The sequence below is a fragment of the Rousettus aegyptiacus genome, unplaced genomic scaffold, assembly GCF_014176215.1.
Source record: "Rousettus aegyptiacus isolate mRouAeg1 unplaced genomic scaffold, mRouAeg1.p scaffold_m13_p_4, whole genome shotgun sequence".
Classification (NCBI taxonomy): domain Eukaryota; kingdom Metazoa; phylum Chordata; class Mammalia; order Chiroptera; family Pteropodidae; genus Rousettus; species Rousettus aegyptiacus.
The window spans coordinates 99,304,852-99,320,182 of NW_023416307.1; the positions used below are offsets into that span (position 1 = coordinate 99,304,852).

The 15,331-nt window shown below is 38.4% G+C and overlaps 1 protein-coding gene across 1 annotated transcript in view; it reads left to right on the forward strand.

Annotated features, from left to right (window-relative positions):
• LOC107509182 (RING1 and YY1 binding protein) overlaps positions 1-13,210 on the forward strand; it is a 70,144-nt gene extending 56,934 nt beyond the window's left edge. Inside the window, exons 3-5 of the mRNA XM_016141506.2 lie at positions 8,444-8,620; positions 8,711-8,809; positions 9,217-13,210. Coding sequence (XP_015996992.1) covers positions 8,444-8,620; positions 8,711-8,809; positions 9,217-9,469 — 529 coding nt within the window. The 3' untranslated portion in view covers positions 9,470-13,210. The remainder of the gene's footprint in view (positions 1-8,443; positions 8,621-8,710; positions 8,810-9,216) is intronic.
• Positions 13,211-15,331: the final 2,121 nt, after the last annotated feature.

A 15,331-nucleotide genomic window follows, 5' to 3' on the forward strand; every position in this document is an offset into this window, starting at 1 on the left:
GCTTGAAAATTATTTCGGACCCCAAGGAATTTTTGCTTATGTTGGCTTATATCTATAGAAACTTCTACACGAGAAATGGTTAAAACACAAAAATATACGAACATACATTTCATTAGCTATCAGAGCAGTGGTGTCACATGTCATGTAGTCTTTGGAAAGTGAAAGGTTTATTAATGTCTTAGAAAATAAAATTATTATGGCAATAGTGGCCTCGTAGATCCTTCCTGAAAGGGTTTTGAGGACCCCTGGAAGTTTCTGGACCACACTTTAACAACCACGGGTTTAAGATATCTGTTGGCTGCCAGGTTGGCTTAGATAGTAGGTGTTTCATTTTCAAGAATCTAAACCATTTGTAGCTCTTTTTACTGAGTTGCAGAAAAGTTATAATGCCTATACTTGGTGGTACTCAATTTTATCTTAAATAAGTGTGTTTTCAGGGCATAAGAAACATTCGAATGTTCAAAATGACAATTTTGAATCAAGAGTAGAGCATTTAAAATTCTACTGTTTTTTTAAGTTAAAAATGTTTATGTTCTGTTAGAGCCAGTTCCTAAACAAGTTCTATCTGGTGTGTAGTGCCATGTATATTGTGCAATCGAAACCTTGTGGCCTCCTAAAGGCATCTTAGTTTTAAACGAATATCTGCAAAACCATATCTCTCTGAAATATGCAGAAAAATTGGCAGCTATAGCAAGGAGTATCCTTAGTGCTACTGTTGTTGCTGCATGTCATAATTAACTGTAGGATGCTAACATATGTGAAGGTTTTATGTCTCTAGAACCATTTCCTGGGGGAAGACTTGCCAGTTTCTTTCATTTATAAATCTTTGCATTTACCTCCCAGTAGCTCAGGAGGGATGGTAGACACATCTACAGTTGGAAAAGTAGTGCTTTGAAATAAACCTTATTATTTATAAAGGGAATTATCAAATTATTTTGTTGAACATCTGTGTGTTCTGTGTACATATACTATGACAAGAGCTAAGTGAACTTTACCTCACTTAATCTTGACTTTAACTCTTAAGTAGGTGTGACCCCATTCCCATTTTGAGTAATTTACCTGAGCTCAGTAGCAGGGCCTAGATAAAAGTCCAAAGGAAGTCCATATCCTCTTTATTGTTTGTGAAGATGACAGAAGGAAAGATATGTGGGAGAAAGGGGATGGATTGGTTTTATTTTTGTATGTTTTTAATTTGATCATTAAAGTCAGATTGGAGGAGAAATTTTAGATTTCTTGTACTGAGCTGAATGATTCTCCTGAACAGTCTCCAGGACAGAGTTTGCATTCTAGGTTACTCTTTCCCACAAGTATACATCTTTGAATGTATACTTTTTTGAATGTATACTTGTGGGAAAGAATAACCTACAATGCAAGCTAAGACCACTTCAGGTCACCCAAGTCATTCTAGAAAAGTTAAGTGACAGTTCATTTTTTAATTATCCATATTATAATGATGGTTGGCTTTAGTGAGAGTCACAAGGTCATACAGGTTCCTTATTACCCTGATGTAGCATGGTCTGATAGTGTGACAAGAACAGATTTGAGGGAGGCCATGCATACTAATCTTTCTAGACCAAAGCCAGCTAGGTCTGAGTAATGTTGACATGGGCCTGAATCACAGCAAGCTAAAAGGACACCTTTGTTACTGGGACTAACAACTAGTACCACAAGGTCTTGCGTATCCTGCATCAGGGGAGTATTAGGTTGGAGCTGTTGTGTGGTTTCATCTTCCCATAGCTGAACAGATGAATATTTGTCCAGTGTTGTTAAGATTATCAGTTCTTTAAAATAATAGGAAAGAAAGCATTTACCTAGAAACTCCCTGGGAATTTACTTCTAAATCAGTTTATTTATTTCCTCACCTGTTGTTCTTCATTGGGCTGGTTGATCACATTAGTGATGCTTAGTAATACCGAACAAATTTAAAAAGATACAGAAAATTTAAGATATTAAAACCTTATATTAAAAAATTCAGCCTAGCCTGGTATAGCTGAAAAAATACCAAGACTAATAGTCTGGAGATTCTGATTCTCTTGGGTGAGTGATTGTTAAGCCTCTCCTTTTTTTAGTGCCTGTCTAATTTATATTTTCAAATTGATAAATTAAAGCAGTAGTCGTTTAAAAAAAGTACAGGTGGAGGAGAAAGCCCTAAAGGTAGCCTTTTCACTTTAAGTTCATTAATAAATATATATTTTCTATATTTAAAACATAGTCTGAAATCTCCTTTTAAGGTCTCAAGGTCATTGACATTGGAGCTGGAACCCTAACTCAGTGTTCTACTCCAGCATTTCTCCTGAGCTGTCTGGTGTTTTTTAAAAAATAGAATGGATTGGGAGTGATAGGTGAAATGAATAGAAAACAAGTTGTTCTCATAGGGCCTCTTTACTGTATTAGTCATCAAAACCAGAGGACATTTGTGTTTAGGGGGCAATGTTGTTGGGATAGACAAACTCTGATGCTTAACACTTACATTGCCTTGGAGGTAAATTCAGACATTACTGAATTTAAAAAAGGATGTGTTCCACAAAAGTGTTTGGAATTTGATTGTTTACAACTTGGAATGTATTACTGGATGCAGGCTAATTCAAAGATCAGATTTACTAAATAACCCCGTTGTGGCTTCAACAAAGTACTTTTGCAAAGAAAAAATTGTGCAGTTTATAAAGCATTTTTGACACATGTGGCCTACCCAGTCCCCTGAAGTAGCATTTACTATTATTCCCATTTCATTTTTAAAATATTTCAGTCAGCATGTGTTCTTGAGAAATGACCATCCATGCACAGAGTGCTTTGCAGTGCTCCCAGCTGGTATTTTTTGGGTCATCAGTAAGTAATACAAAAGTCTAGTCATTGTTGGTGGGAGAAAGTCTGTCCTAGCTGGCCCAGTGCACATGTATAGGATGACCTTTTGAGTGTAGGGACAGGAAAACAGGTCCCATGGAGAGGCTCTTTTTAATTACAGTACCGTGATGTCTATCATAAAGAACCCTGTGCTCCTGATAGAGGTGATCTAAATGGAAAGGCTTTATCAGAGTTGTTAAATCTTTGAATTTACTAGTTCTTCAACTAACAGATTGCCGAGGCAAGGAAGAGACTGTGAGGATATAAAGATAGTGTCCAAAGAGCTAAACGGCAATGAGCGAATGCTGACTTTAAGACATTTTGTAAGTTGTAATGTACCTTTTTTTTTCGTTAATGGATAAGTTGTTTATCTGATTTCAGAACCTTTGGAGTATTTTAATTGAAAGTGAAACAGCAGATGGAATTCCATTCAGGGCAGAATGCACAAATGATAGTTTTAGAAGAGATTCGAACGTAAAATTTAGGGATGCCTTTTGATCTTTGTTGCCTGAATCACAGAACATGGCTTTGCATTTCTGCTTGTTGTGATAGCTGACATGTAAAGAAGTACACGAGAAATGTAAGGTCACAAGTTCCCCCGAATACACAAGTGAAAAAGGGAAAAGGTGTATGGGAGAAATATACCCTTTCCTAAAAAAACATGGTTTGCCTATGTTTTCCCAAAGTGGCACCAGTACACATCAAAACAATCCTGTAAGATATAAGATACATTGTTTTGTGCTCTCACTTGTGTTCATTTATTTATGTATGCTTGAACTCTGGAAATTTTCCTTTTCAAAAATTAAAATGTCTCTAGTTAAAAATTTGCTTTACTTTTTATGGACTCTTTTCTGAAATAGTAGCTGCTTAAATACAAATATACATTTTTCTTAAAGACAGGTCAAGCATTGAAATTTCATAGCAGATTTTCATTTGTAAACTATTGAAATACAATAGATATATAAAATAATTTTAAGACAGCTTTTTTCCCCATAAAAATATATAGTCTTGAAAAGATACGAAAAACTTGTTTGGTGCCATACTTACTTATAAAGGAAACCTGGCCCCCTATTTACTACATACATAGCACTTCTGGTCAAATAGGGCTTTTTGTTTGTTGTTTTTGTTGGTAAGTAGTTGATTGGCTTTCATTGGAACTTTAGGCACCAAAAGCTATAAGCCACACACTGTCATCTAATGTTTTCCACTGTATTGTGAAGGCTGTTAATTGCTTATTTAAGATTTGTTAGTTGGGCAGCTTAGGTAATTGGGGAGAACCCAGACTCTCAGCTACCTATTAGAGAATTGATCCTTTGAAAGCCATGTAGTTTGTTGTGTGACACTCGAAGACTTCATTGAGCAATGCGAATCTGTGGGAAGTAACTATGTCTCACTAATCAGCAGTGTTAAATATCGTCATAAGGGTTCATTCCTTACAGACAATATTCCAGAGGCAGTGGGAAACATTCTTTTCAACTCCTCCAGCCCTTTTCTCTTATGGATAACCCAATAGTTCTCACCAGAGTGAGGATGGTGAGGGTAATGGGACTGTCAGGAGTTGTCTGCAAAACTGTAGCCTGGGTTGACCCTGGGTTTTTCATCCCTCGTACCATGTGCCTGAGTCACATTACCCTCCTCCCCACCCCCATGCACATGTAAAAACAGGTCTGTACTCTTGAAAGGTGGAGAGCCTCATCTGTGGTTACTGTCATAAGAGGAGTCTATGGAGAGTCCAGATGGATCTGGGTTAAAAATCCCAGCTCAGGCACTTAAGTGTAATCCTTAGATAAATTTCTTAATCTTTCTGCTTCTTGGTTTTCTTAATTTGTAAGATAGACAACAATTTCTCCTCTAGAAGATGTGCTCAGTCTAGCTTCATGGTGTGTCTGTCCTGCGACAGCTGTGAAAAGGTGTCTGCCTCGCTCCTTCAGGCTCACTTTGTAATATCTAATCTGAAGAAGGCGGCATGGCCTCACAGGAGTGAAGTGTGTGTCGCTCTAATACTGGAGACTGGCCATTCCCATGCTTTCACATGCAGTCAGAGTGTATTAGCTTAGAAATGAGGAGAGGGCAGATGGCAAGAGCTGCCAGACAGTTCTGATTGGATAGCACCTTCATTGTAAGAACAAGAGGTCTTGGAGGTGTCATACTGGTGGCCAGCCCTTCTTGTTTTCTTTACCCTCCCCTTCCAAAACGTTTGCACTGCTTTTTGAACCAATGAGTATTGGTATGCACTTCATTCAGAAACAGTGTGCCTTTTGAAAATTAATTAGGTGTATTTCCCTACCTCACCCGTGTTGCCTGACCGTGGGGTACTCACTTGAAATAATTGAAATAATAAATGCTCATCTGTTGTTGAGGGGTTTTTGTGGAGAAGGGCCGAATGATGACTGAAGAGTTAGGTTGTTGCTTAGAATATATATGACATTTAGAACACAGCAACACTTTGAAACAATACCTATGGTTTTAGCAGACACCCCATATTTCCTGGTAACAATCAGATCCCAAATAGCCTTGAGGTTTTTCATTTGTGAAATTTTGCTTTGGTTGGCCAGTACAGGAGAGGAACGTTTATTTCACCATTCTAGGCAAACATTCATTTTCTTAGAAACAAGTGAGGACATGCACAGTTGGGCACATATGCTGCATATTATGAATTATAAATAATTCACCTTTTGTATGTGGAGGTTTTGGGCTGTAGATACTGGATTGTGATGCATGCACTAGAGAAGAATTCTGAGAGCATATTTGTCGAAGTCTTAGAGAATGGCTGCCAGTGGGAGAAACACAAAGGTGGGCACCTCACCTGTTCGCAGTATCTTGGCAAACTGGCCTTGTTAAGAAATAATCCATTCTGGATAAACATAATGTCTGGGTAGACACTGAGAACTACTGTAAGGCACACCACACTCCTGCTACTAAGGGCAATTTGTGACATACCAGTAACTTCTTTTCACTCTGCTCATCACCATTTCTCTTTTCTGCTGTTAGTTCCTGCTACTTACCATACTAGGTACCACTTCTAATGTCCACAGTTTCTGAATCTCTTCTCTGATTTCTCATTTTAATATTTTGCCATAACCCCCCAGTCGTGTGGTAGAAACTATTAATTTTATGTCTTAGAAAGTGTCCCCATTACTTTCCCAGGATTTTGATTGTATTCATTCTCTCCTTTGCCCCATGAGTTATTCCCTGTCTCTTGCCGGCCTTCGGTCTTTCCCCCTCTTTCAATGTACAGCATGATTTAAATTTCCCTTAGCACCAAAGAAGGGGAAGGATCCCTGTTTCTCACCTCTATATTCCTCTGACAGCCTTTAGTCCCTTAATCTTTGTAGCCCTTATCCCATGTGGCCTGCTCTTTTAAGAGTCAGCAGTGACCTTCTGATCACCAAAGCTGAGCCTCTTAGTCCTCATCCTGCTTTGTCTTCCTCTGCAGTGTTGGTTCCTTCTCTTCTTACTCAGTAGATAATGTACTGTGTTGAATTCCATGGCAACAAAGGTGATTAAGATGTAGTTTTGCCATCGAGGAATAAACAGTTGATTGGCAATTTCAGTGCAGTGTGGTAAGTGACATCAATCATGGAATATTGTAGTATATATCCTAGAATGAGACAAGCACCTCTTTAACTCACGTTGGATGAGCCTGGTTTGGTGATTAGGCTGAGAGTTCTCTGGAACAAGGCATCTGACATACCTTTGAGTCTTTCTCTGTTGCAGATACTCTTGGACTGGTGTCTAGGTGTCTTCTTGTTCTTACATCAGATTTCCCTCGAGTAAGATAAACATATTGGCTTAATTGAAATTCTCCCTCAAGGTATAGTTTTTCATAACATTTTAATGGTTTATTCACTGTATTAACTGGTTAAGTTACTTCATTTTGACACCTGAGTATTGGTTAGTGTATGGCACTTCGTTTTAATTCAGATTTAAACCGTCTGTAATCCCTGTAGATGGCTGTTCTGTTTGTGTCCCCAGCAAGGGCTTGTGAATTGTTTTGTAGTGGTTATTATCTTCTTTTGAATATTAATATAGCCATACTTCTCTTTGAAGGAGGAGAATGTGTTAGAATGGCTTCTTCTGTCTTCATTAGAACTTAAGAAAGAGAATGAAAGAGAAAGTTATCTTTCAGATGGGGTCTTTTGTTTGGGGTCCAAGCTTAGAGTAAGTACATTCCTCCCTTTCTTTAGGGATATTTCACATATGGGTTTGAATCCCTTGCTCCGTGCCAAGTGAGGCCATTTGTGATCCAGCCTGTGTACCTGACTGACTTTCATGGTGTGCCACCGCATGACTAAGGCCTATGTTGCTGGAGGCTGATAGGAAACTTGCTCTGAGATTGCACCTTTGTTGGTATGTTTTCTGGCAATGCCACACTACCACCAAACCAGTACTGAAACACTTAGAACAAACCCAGTGCCTTCTGTGCTCAGACTCTCCTCGATGAAGTTGTGAAGTAAGCATCCCCTTCGTCCTGCATTCCTTCTCAGCTACATTGTACCTGCTCCCAAGAGGTGCTCTGGTAGCCCAGTAAGTGGCAGAATTGTTTTAGAAGGAAGCTTTGTTTTTTCTAGGTGTTTTTTTTTTTTTTTTTCCCCAGTCCCCCACTACTGGGCTCTCCCATGGATGAGCCAGACTTCTGTCCAGTTACTTTTATCTGGTCAGCGACTCCATCCTGGGGAATGCATAGGGAGAAAAAGGATCTGAAGAGATGGTTACATTGTGGCAGCCAGTTGTTGTGTCTCATGAATGGATCCATTTGAATATTCATTTCCCTACCTTGTAACTTGGAGAGTTTATTATGTTATCCCAATCTATATGGGATGTCTTTGAAAATTAATATTGTATAGAAACAATGCATAGACTTTCCTTTTTTTTCCCATTTGAGTCTTAATGTTCACGCATTGTGAAATGTGTTTGGCACTACTTAGATTTTGTAAACAATAGTGTTAAGTGCCAGTGTCAGTTGGAGATTGGCGGGGACATAATGGTTGATAGCACAATGAATATATCACTTGTCTAAGAATTTTTTTAAGTGTCTTTCAGTCTTCACCCCCTTGGGAACTAGTATGAGCCACAGTTACCTTTTATTGCTCTATATGTGTTATCCATGCCAATCACAGAGCTGCAGGGGAGCAGACCAAGTTGAAATAATTAGATTTAGGAGTGAATGTCTCACTTCTAATTTTATTCTCTTTTCAAGGGATTACCAGTGTCTGTTTATTAAAATGAGATTGACCTTCTTGCAGCAGTATCTGAAAGCTGTCAGTATAATCTTAACAACTCAAAAGAAGCACTGTCCACTTGACCCTCAAAGAAATAATGTCCCTTTTTATTGGCTGAAAAACTTTAACTGTTTGTGTAAGCATACGTGTATATGTCATTAAAGGCAGATGTACAGAAAGTGTATTTGAAAGAGGAAAAGCTTTATAGATTCATCCATGCTACATAAAAATATAGTAATATAGAAATGATACCATATAATTGAATTTTGAGATGTCAGATACCAGAAATAAAATGCCTAAAAACTTATGAGACTAAAATAAAAAATTTAAAGAAGTATTTATAAAGCAAGTAACGACGTGTCTTTCCTTGAATGTTTTAGGAAACCTCGGATCAATTCTCAGCTCGTGGCACAACAGGTGGCACAACAGTATGCCACTCCACCACCCCCAAAAAAGGAGAAGAAGGAGAAAGTTGAAAAGCAAGACAAAGAGAAACCTGAGAAAGATAAGGAAATTAGCCCTGGTGTTACCAAGAAAAATACCAACAAGAAAACAAAGTAAGTCTTGGGCAATTCAGCACAGTATAGTATTTTGTAGGTGAATCAAAGAGATTTTTTAAATGCTTCTTTTGGTATCCCTCCCTTTAGACCAAAGTCTGATATTCTGAAAGATCCTCCTAGCGAAGCAAACAGTATACAGTCAGCAAATGCTACAACCAAGACCAGTGAAACAAATCACACCTCAAGGTATTTGAAACTAGAATGAAATACTAAAAGTGCTGCTCTCAATTAACCTGTTCATAATCAAGGGTGGTATTGTGCCTGTGGATTTGTAGGCTAAGAAGGAGTGGGGTAGAAAACAAGGTGTGGGACAGTTAACTTTTTAGATATATGTGAGCTACTTTTATATTGTCGCCAAAACAGAAGAAAGATAAATGGGTAATAATTTTGCAGTGGTCCAAAGCTTTGTAACTGATGATGGTTTCTATTATTTCTGAGGTTAATAGACAGATTTTTTAGTAAGCTTGGCATGTATGGTAGCAATTAGGATTCATTGCAACAGCGTCATGCAGTGTGAGTGTATTGATGATTGTCTGCCAGAAGTCGTTTTTAAGCTGTAGCTTGTTTAATTGGCTATTCCCAATTGCTTTCAGGCCCCGGCTGAAAAACGTGGATAGGAGCACCGCACAGCAATTGGCAGTAACTGTGGGCAACGTCACCGTCATTATTACAGACTTTAAGGAAAAGACTCGCTCCTCCTCTACATCCTCATCCACAGTGACCTCCAGTGCAGGGTCAGAACAGCAGAACCAGAGCAGCTCGGGGTCAGAGAGCACAGACAAGGGCTCCTCCCGCTCCTCCACGCCAAAGGGCGACATGTCAGCAGTTAATGATGAATCTTTCTGAAATTGCACATGGAGTTGTGAAAACTATGAATCAGGGTATGAAATTCAAATCCTCCACCTGCCCATGCTGCTTGCACCCCTGGAGAATCTTCTGTGGACATCGACCTCTTAGTGATGCTGCCAGGATGATTTCTGCTTGCCATGGGCATCTGGCCACCAAGGAATTTCGCACCCTGACAATTACTCTTGACACTTTTATGTATTCCATTGTTTTATATGATTTTCCTAACAATCATTTATAATTGGATGTGCTCCTGAATCTACTTTTTATAAAAAAAAAAAAATCTGCTGTGCACAATTTTCCATGTACATTATAACTGGTTTTTTGTTTTTGTTGTTGTTGTTGTTGTTGTTGTTTGTTTTTTTTTTGAGGGGGGTGGACTGGGAGGGGGAGGGAACTTTTATTTATTGTGTTCACAAACTACATCCTATCAGCATATCCTTTTAAGTTTAGTTCTTTCTTCCAGTTATACTATGTACTATCAGTTTTGATATAACTATATATATATATATATATAAAATTATATATAAAGGGTTATTTGAAACCAATCCATGGCAACGCTGGTGCTTGATACACTGTGAAGTGAATACAACATTGAACAGTTAACAGATCTGGGACAGTCCCTACTACAAATAAAATTAAAATCAGTTTTACATGATGTTTCAACCCATGTGGGAACTTGACTCTCTCATCTGTCTAAAGAGTACTGGACGATATAAAAATATATATTTTTAAACATTGTGATCTCAAATTTAAAGACTGCTCCAGATAGCCTGCATTTGCAATGGAATAACTGACAAATCACAAGTGGTTTAGTTGGGAGGGCTTTTATCATTCAGAAGTAAACTAGCTCCAGAATGGCAAGTATTCGTGTAAATTATGGTTACATGTTAACATTGCTGTTCTTACATAAGCACTCATGAAAATATGGTATTCTATAACTTGAATTCCATCCATTTTCTAGACCTCTACTCATGTCTGAGGTAAATCTATAAATTGTCTCTTAGTTTTAGAATTAAAACTGTCTAAACTGTATTTTTGGTCCACACAAAAAACAAATCCCTGTTTCCACTTTGCATGTGACATTGCAGTGGTGGTTTTTGTAACTGAAATTTGTTTGCCTCATGTCCCTTTATTTCCCTTACCCTACCAATTTGGTTGTGAGAATTGTTTTTCTTTCTTAAAAATCTACCATTGTTTATTTTACTGAACAAAGGTTATCAACCACACATTCAGTCCGGACACGGAGCTTTTCAGTGTTTAGAGACATTTCTCAATTCCTGCTGTGGGAGAAGCAACTCAAGTGAATGTTCTGAGTGCTGCAGCCAGAGCTGCAGGGAAAGCTCATACTTCCTGGGAGCCTGTGACCTTTTCTTCCTCAATGTAAAGACAGACTGAGTAAACTCTCTTTTAAAGTTTCTTTTTGCTTATATTTTTACTGTCTTACAAAAAAAAAAAAAACAGAAGACAACTAACATGATTCCTCATGTTAAAAATGTTTTGTATTACTTTGGATTTAGAGTCCCTTGACTTAACCATTCATGTCCACAGAGTTCATAGAACCATTTCAAGCATGGGGACTTGATGTTACCTTCATTTATTTGATCATCATACTGTAGGGACTCATGAGAGGGCAGCTCATTTGTAAGGAAGCACCACATTTCGGTGTGAAAAACCTAGTTTGCTTAAGAACAGAAGTAACTTGTCTGTGGAGGCAATGAGTAAAAAAAAAATTAACAGCTTGATTTGAGTAGCCAACAGGAAAGGTTCCTTTCACATTTACATTAAAACTATTCTGTAGTCACTAATGTACCATGATTTAAATTCTGTTTTCAAAGGTAAAGATTATAAAGCAGTGCCATTTGTTGCTGTAGTCCTCTACTCAAATGCATGAACAATATTCCCCTCTTTTTAAAAATGCTTGTATCTGGGATGCAAGCTACGCTTATCTTTCTAAATACATTTTTAAAGTATTTATTAATGAACCAAAGGAAATCAGATGCTTTCTGTAAGCATCAGGCTATATAAGACATAGTGATTTGACTATGAATTTTAAATCCACATTTTAATATCAGTAGGGTATTGCAAAGACATTCCTTCTAAAGTTTTAATATTCCTTTTATTAAGGGTCTCAGGGAGGGTAAATTAGTCAGCCATATTTATTTTCCAGAGATAGGAAATGCTGTTTTTTAATTAACTTTAAATTTTTAAATGCCACCGAACTCGTGGGTTGCACTGCTTTTTGAACCAATAAGTGTTGGTATGCACTTTGTTCAGAAACACTGTGTACTTTTTCAAAATTAGTTTCATGTAAAGTGATTGGACCCCATAGAATAGTGGAAAAAGCTGATTAACCAGCTACTCATAGGCTGCTAATTCATTGCCAATGTCTTGGTTTTTTGATTTTGCCTCCATGATAAAGAATTTTAAAAATGGGAAAGAGTGAAGAAAGAGAGGGTTGCTTTAGAACAGGTGGGATGAAGTTGCCGTTTTGATAGAAACTGCAGCTAACTGGAACTTTTCTCAGCAATTGGATGTTATTGGACCTGTCCTTTAGCTGCCATTGTGTATTCTGTTGAGGTTAGTGAGGTAGTAGGTACTTGAGACTTTTAATTTCTGAAATTGATGAGCTCCCTCAGGCATGTATTATGGAAATGGAATTCCTATAACTTACAGAATTTGCAGTTTGCCCTACAACTAGTAGGCAGCGTGTAAAGACACTAGTGTAGATTAGAAAGATACATAAAAGAGGGCCAGAAATACTTGGTATATTCAGTGACACAGTAAGCAGGTTATAAAACAAAGCAAAAAAAAAAAAAAAAAGCACAGTGTTAATGCTTGCAAGTTTCCATTTGTTTTAACACCACGTGATCTTTCACACTTGTGTGTGCGCACACACAGAGCTTACCTGACATGCTCTGCTTAAGTCATGCAGTTAAAAAAAAGACATCTTGACACCCATAAAATATTTTAGTCAAAACCTTTGAGTTTCAGTCTGGATATTTAAAAACATTGGCAGAAGCTTCTGTGAGTTTAGTTCCACTAAGATGTTTCACCTGCCTTATCAAGACCATTCTCAGTCTACTTTTTTAAGCTACCATATCTTAAATTATTGAAAATTTATTAATTGCTGAATATATAATAACCTTTGCTTGTATGTAACCGAAAATGGTTTAAGAGCCAACATTTAGAGTATGACAATGGAGCTGAACAGTTTTTAATGCGCAAGCAGTTCTGTTCTTGTGTATGACTTGTAACCTTAATTTACTGTGTAAAGATGGTTACATTATTTCCTTAGCTTTGTTTGTTGGAGACAAATAGAGAATGCTTGTTAAGTATGTCAAAACATAATCTTGTGAATTTTTGTTAATGTATTATACGAGCTATATTTTTCATTTGCCCAGAAAGACAGCTTGTATAACGCTTTTGGAAGTTTATGCTCTGTAACGTCTTTAGAGCTGACAGTCTTAGGTTTGTTTTTTTCTTCATGCTAAAGTGTCAGTTGGTGGTTTTGTGAACTGGTCAGAAATTCACAGGTCTTAAATGTTTGGGGGAAATTTATATTGGACACTGCTCTTTGTCTAGCAAATAAAAGATGTTAATATATTCCTGTTAACTGGCATGTGCACGACTATGTTATTAGAAGCCACTTTATCATTTTCCTGCTTTAAATAGAAATGTCTATTTATGAATTCTGCTTGTAGTTTTTTCACAAATAAAATAGTAAAATTTACATTGAAATCTTTATTTTTGTGTGTGTAGATTTTAGCTTTTAGGAAAAGTTACTTTTTGTACTCAAGAGTTTTGACTTGTGGAATATTCCCAGTGTGAATAGCAGTCTAAGAACTGGAGTTGTTTATTAGAAGCAGAAGTTGATTTGCACGTCTCAGTACATGGCTGCAGCAGGAAATAAAATTGAACAAATGAACAACTAAATTTTGGAAGAAAGTGAACTAATATCTCTAAGCTCATCCTTTGAAATAGGTTGCAGTGATTTGAGGAAAGAAGGAAATGGAGATGATGACTAACATGGTTAATTCATCCTATAACTGAAAACCTTAGAAAGACAACCTGTTTCTGGCCAACTGCAGTTAGGTAAATTGTGACTTGGATGTAAATGAAAGGCAGAGTCAAACCCAGAAGGCACACAAGCAAAGCTGGCTTATTCCCCTGCTGGAGGATGCTGCTGAGGCCACTGGGCTGCTAACAAGAAATATGGAAACTACTTTAAAAACCAAGATCCATCCTTAGTCACTTCTTTGTCCTGGTTTAATACTTGAGCTAACATTGAAAGGAAGAGTATAGATGATGCAGGATCCTAATTTGAAAAAGGATTTGTCATGGTAAAAAAAAAAAAAAAACAAAAAACGGCAGACTCCATTCTCCTTTGTCATTATTTAGTACCTAGTCACAACCCAAGTCTGGCTCCTCAGAAGTCTTGGGGAGGATCTGGAAGGGTTGAAGGGCAGGGATCAGATGGTGTCTTTCCCAAGGGTCACTGTAGGTATAGATAAGGCAAAGGCTGCATTTCACCCTTTACCCTCAGTCCCCCCACTCCTCAGCTTTCTTTTGCACCTGAGGAGTCCTCTATGAGGGTCCCTGTGGCTGGTAGCACTGGTATCACCTTTTGGGGAGGATGGAAGCTATTTCCCACACTGGGTGCAAGCATGCAGCAAGAGGTTGGACCCTACAATGAAAGTGCAGGGATGTCTTTTAGGAAGAGTGTGGGTTCTTTGCAATTGTGTGGATGAGAAAGGAGGCAAAGATAACCACATGCTCAGACCCAACCCCCGTTGAGTAGTACCATGGCTGTTGTGTGACCATTGTGGTAAGAAGCTACTTCTGAAATAATCTTGCTCAAAGGTAGGAAGATGTCTTAAACTGAGAAGTGCCCAAGCTTATGCTCTGCTTTCATAGGCCTGTGGCATGGAAACCAGCCAGCCTCTGCATGAGGCAACAAAGGTGAGGGATGGCAGGGAGGCCCTTGGTCTATCTTGTCCCTGATCTCCCAGCGGTTATGAAGAGCTATTCTGAAACCTTAAAATCATAGCAAGGAGAAGTTCATAGCTATCCTTGTGTTAGGATTAAAAACTTCATCAAGGTCTTATTTGCTTATTATCAACAAGAGCCAGGGGCTAATCTGGCTTTCCCTTAGTGCCCTTAGGAAACTGAATAGACATAGACCACTGAATACTGCAGGGAAGGCTCTGATTTTTTTAGAAAAGATTGTAGGACCTGTCGGGAAAGTGAGTAGGGCTCAGGTATGGGTAGACCCTGGCGTGAAAGTAGATATCCAGGTGTTAATATTCTGTGCGGTAAATCTGCCTTCTCTCCAGACATTAACCACGAGGCTGGGGCTGGGTCTCCCTATAAGGCTTCCAGTGACTAGGTTCTACAATAGTCCCAATTACACATCAGTGCTATGCTATAAAAATAGCAAACGGGAATGAGTGTGTGGAGAGGAAGGTATAGACCGAAAATGGCCTATTCCTGCAGATGCTTTTGACCTAGACCTGGCAAAAAAAGTGACACCACCCACCACTGTTTTCCCTCAAGCTTGTGCCAGACATCATTAATCACAGTACCCTTTTTCAGTTCTATTGAGACTCAGGAACCGCCGCAGCACATGTGCACCACGACTCCATGTTCCTGTGAAGCAAAACTCATTTGTCATTCCTGCCCTGGACAAAACCCACCCAAAGCAACTGGGGAACTTTACAAGGCAGTTTTTAATCAACTCTTCAATTGTGGGCCCTCCCTGGACCAGAGTAATTCCAAGAGAAAGACTGAGAGGCTTTTAGGAGTCAAAGAAGAGAACTTGATATCTAGTACTCAACTCTTCAAAGGCTCATCTCCATGTTC